This window comes from Hydra vulgaris, chromosome 08 (assembly GCF_038396675.1).
Source record: "Hydra vulgaris chromosome 08, alternate assembly HydraT2T_AEP".
NCBI classification, from domain to species: domain Eukaryota; kingdom Metazoa; phylum Cnidaria; class Hydrozoa; order Anthoathecata; family Hydridae; genus Hydra; species Hydra vulgaris.
The window spans coordinates 26,037,501-26,042,304 of NC_088927.1; the positions used below are offsets into that span (position 1 = coordinate 26,037,501).

At 22.9% G+C, this 4,804-nt stretch overlaps 1 protein-coding gene across 1 annotated transcript in view; it reads right to left on the minus strand.

Annotated features, from left to right (window-relative positions):
• LOC136083710 (uncharacterized) overlaps window positions 1–1,485 on the minus strand; it is a 1,617-nt gene extending 132 nt beyond the window's left edge. The window contains exons 1-2 of the mRNA XM_065803319.1: window positions 1,466–1,485; window positions 1–814 (exon numbers count right to left, since the gene is read on the minus strand). The exon at window positions 1–814 is cut by the window's left edge and continues 132 nt beyond it. Of these exons, the coding sequence (XP_065659391.1) occupies window positions 1–796 (796 nt within the window). The 5' untranslated portion in view covers window positions 797–814; window positions 1,466–1,485. The remainder of the gene's footprint in view (window positions 815–1,465) is intronic.
• Between the last annotated feature and the right edge of the window lie 3,319 nt (window positions 1,486–4,804).

Here is a 4,804-nt window from a genome sequence, read left to right on the forward strand (position 1 = left end):
GCCTTGAATCAAAATACCCCTGTGTCATATGATGATATCGGGAAACCTCAACATCATTAACAAAAATATTAACGTAGCCAGCCAAAGTGGTGTATGCAATATATTTCATAGATATTTGTACCAAGCATTTTTTAAGTAAAGAAAAGGTGCTTATACCATCATACTGAAAATGTGTTCCTAAATCTTTTATCAAACGATTCCAATTAAAATAGCCTCCGTTTGAAACAGCATCACTACATGCAGTTTTAAGATAAAGTGGAAATTGAGCAAACTCTAACTTGGCTTTTTCTTGGGTTTTTTTTTCGTACTCTTTATCGATGAGTTTTTGCACTTTTTTACCTAACTCAGGCAACCCATAAAATTGAGCATCACATTTTAACAATTTAAGAAGTCCAGGGTCATTAATTTGTGAAAATAATTTTCCGTAAGTTAAATACTCCAAAACAAAACGAAACGTTTGAGGATCTCTGGGGATAAAGATCTTTGAGGGAGCATCGGCCAGCTTTTTTTCTTTTGTCCATTCAAATACGTGAAAATAGCTATTAGAATGGGACAGTAAAACGTCAAAAGTTGTTTCAAAATTACAATTTCCTACTTGAACCGACACCCGTTGATTTTTCTCAAAATGATTTGAAAATATATTGTCTAGATAATCTTCACGCAGTTTTAATTGCGCTTCTTTTTCGTTTAGAGTAGTTTCTCTTTCATCTAATTCCTTTCCTTTAGTTTCCAAAGCTTTAGATAATGCCGAAGACACCTCTTTACTGAAGTTAGAAATAATTTTTGACCCAGACATATTCAACTTTGTATTATTCTAAAAAGAAATTTGTTGATTAACTTTCCAATATGTTCTCTACAATATACCTAATATATTAGTATAACATATATTTAATATTTAATATTTAATATATATATATATATATATATATATATATATATATATATATATATATATATATATATATATATATATATATATATATATATATATATATATATATATATATATATATATATATATATATATATATATATATATATATATATATATATATATATATATATATATATATATATATATATATATATATATATATATATATATATATATATATATATATATATATATATATATATATATATATATATATATATATATATATATATATATATATATATATATATATATATATATATATATATATATATATATATATATATATATATATATATATATATATATATATATATATATATATATATATATATATATATATATATATATATATATATATATATATATATATATATATATATATATATATATATATATATATATATATATATATATATATATATATATATATATATATATATATATATATATATATATATATATATATATATATATATATATATATAATATACAGGTATAACAAATTTGAGTTAAACGATAATTTTTTACTTTATTTGGTCGGTTGCAGTTTATTCAAAAGATAATTTAAAGTTGTGAGAAAATATTTTTGATCAAATATCTTGTTCCTTAAATGTAGCATTCTAAACAAAAATTAGGGATACCAATCAAAAATCTTTTTTGAAAAAAGTATAAAAAAAGTATTCAAAAATTTAAATAATTAAATATTACATTTTTAATATAAAACTATACTATATATAAAAACTACGAGTGTGAATACATTTTTAAAAACCTCTAAAAGCATGAATAAACTCTTTAAAAAAATCTCCGACGGAGATAATTGAATTTTCAAAGCAAAGTTGTATTGGAATTGTCATTAAATTACGCAACGCTAAATTTTATTAATAAACAAGTTTACTTTATTTTATTTACTTTATTTGATCACAGTTTATTCACAAGACAATTTAAAGTTGTGAGAAAATATTTTTGATCAAATATCTTGTTCCTTAAATTTAGCATTCTAAACCAAAATTAGGGATACCAATCAAAAAACTTTTTTGAAAAAAGTATAAAAAAATTATTCAAAAATTTAAATAATTAAATATTATATTTTTAATATAAAACTATACTATATATAAAAATACGAGTGTATATACATCTTTAATAACCTCTAAAAGTATAAGTAAATTTTTTCATAAATATCTCCGAAGGAGATAATTTAACTTACTAAGCAAAGTTGTGTTGGAATAGTCATTAAATTACGCAGGGCTAAATTTTTCTAATAACCAAATAAATTTTACTAATAAACAAATACAAAAAGGTTTTAAAATAAGAGTATTTATAAATGATTTTTTTAATCTTGGCTTTTTAAAATTTTATCTTGGTTTTTACATGTTTTTGCATAAAGTTGTATTATTATAATTATTTCACTTAAGACATTGTATTTTTATCAAAAATTAACCATAGATTGTGAAGGGCTTCATGACAAGATCCACATGATCTTCTAGAAGTCCTGTCGTTACTAATGTAAAAATTGTAAAATATAAATGGTTATTGTAATATTTTTAAACGGCAAAAAATATTTTAAAGAAAGAAAGAAATTTCGCCATCTCTGAGTTCGCCGAACAATTTTGCATAATTTTTTACGAAATTGTTGTTTTGTTATTATCTAAATATGCTTTAAAACTCGAGAAACGGTCAAACGTTACTTATTTTTTAACCACCTGAAATTATTTGAAAGGCGTGTAACATTTATATGTTTTTCTTTAAAGGTTAAAAACTACGTTTTTATTTACTTTATAAAAAAAAATTATAAACATTAATCAATAAATGAAAAGTTTAAATTTAGAAATTTTTATAAATAATGAACTTGAATCGCTAGTATTATTAACATCTTAGCTTACCCTTGTTTTCATGAAAAACATGAAAAAACAAAAATCTTATAAGCGTTTTATGTTAACGTAAGTTAATGGAGATTTGATATGATTTAATTTTGCAATCGTATATTATTCTCTTGTAAAGATAAACTAATTTGCCATACAACAATATCCATTAAAATAAAAGTAAAAAATCTGTCAAAAGTAGTTAAAAAATTATATCCGTTTTACCAGGTCAAAAAGATCAAAATTCCTTTCAATAAGTTAATAATTTAGTTAGTAATATTATAAATTAATGTATTTAATCACGTCGCTATTCGACTAATGTAATATGATATAAACATTATGGTCCTTCAGAATCTTATAGGAACATGACTCTGAAAATTTAAGGAAAGTACTCTAACTTGATGTTAAAGTTTAACATCAAGTTAGAGTTTTAATAACTATTTAAAAACGTTTTCTAACACTGTTTTTATAACAATTAAGAAATTTTATAATTACGCAACCCGGATTTTATTATTTTCTAATTTTAATGCGGTATGATTTTATGCATGTTTTTGAATGTATGTCTATTTCTCAGGGTGCTTCTTTTTCTACAACTTTTTCAAATTAAATCCTAACCACCTAGGTTAGTTAGACTGGTTAAATAAAAATGATTTTTCGCTAAATAAAAATTTTTGAAACCCGTTTTTAAGATCTCTGCTTTTACGACCTGTGCCCCGAAAGCCCCGCTTATTTAAATAGCGGGGATCTTGAACATTGAAATAAAACACCAGTTTTTTTTTCTATGAACTAAAAGAACTATAATTATAATTAAATATTAATTTGATATTGATTAGGAAGGTTACATTCAAAAAAAATATATTAATTTTGCAGTAACGGATCCAGAAATTTTTGGTGGTGGTGGTTTATAAGAAGGGGGGAGGGGGTGGTGTTGAAATATTTTTGTATTTTGTATTACATGGCAAGACCGTCGTCTTCTGCTTGCTCCAGTCAACTTGTTGCGTTAACAATTTTTTTGTAAAAAATTGTATAATGACTGAAAAGATTATATGTCTTTCCAATTAATAATTAGATCTTTTTGATATATCTATCAAAAAGATCTAATTATTAATTGGAAATTGGTTAGGAAATTTATATTTTAAAAAATATATTAATTCAGCAGTAATGGATCCAGGAATTTTTGATGGTCGTGGCGGCGGGGAGGAAGGGAAGGTGATGTTGATATAAATTTGTATTTTGTATTACATTTGCGTCTCCTAAAAAAAAAAAAGATCTTCCATTTTTAAGATATTTTAGAACTTTTAGATTCTGGATGGGGGGATGCATACTCCATCCCATAATTTAAAAGTAAGAAAATATCTTAGAAATAGAGAACTTTTTTTTTTAATTTAATATTTTTTTGATTTCTATGAGTACTCCTTGACAAAAATGTAACATGAAGAGATCTTATAAAATACATTGAAAATAAAATATCAAGGTGCATTGGTCTACTTTATAGAGCAAGACCTTTTTTATATTCAAGTTGTTTAAAACACTTATATTTCTCTTTTATTCATTTCTATCTTAATTACGCTAACATTGCATGTAGTACCAAGAAAAAATTATTAAAAAAACTCTTTAATATACAAAAACATTAAATCAGAATTATATCCAATGAAAGCCGCTATACACTATGCCAACCTTTATTTACTAAGTTAAATATACTAAATATCTACCAAATAATTCAAAACTAATCAGAATATATACTTAGCTAGATATTCAAATAACACTTATATACAATTCAAAAGTTGTTTTGCGGCAAAAAAACAGAAAAAACAGAACAGAACAGAACAAGGTATTTAGTTTCCTCAAAGTTTACAACCATATAATTACAATAATATATTAATAATAATAATGACAAAAATAATAAAAATAAGAATATTTATAATGTTATAAACAAAAAAATCAAAATAAAATTATTAGGAATAAATATAAATAATTGATTGAGGAAGGAGTCACTTATGCAGAATCC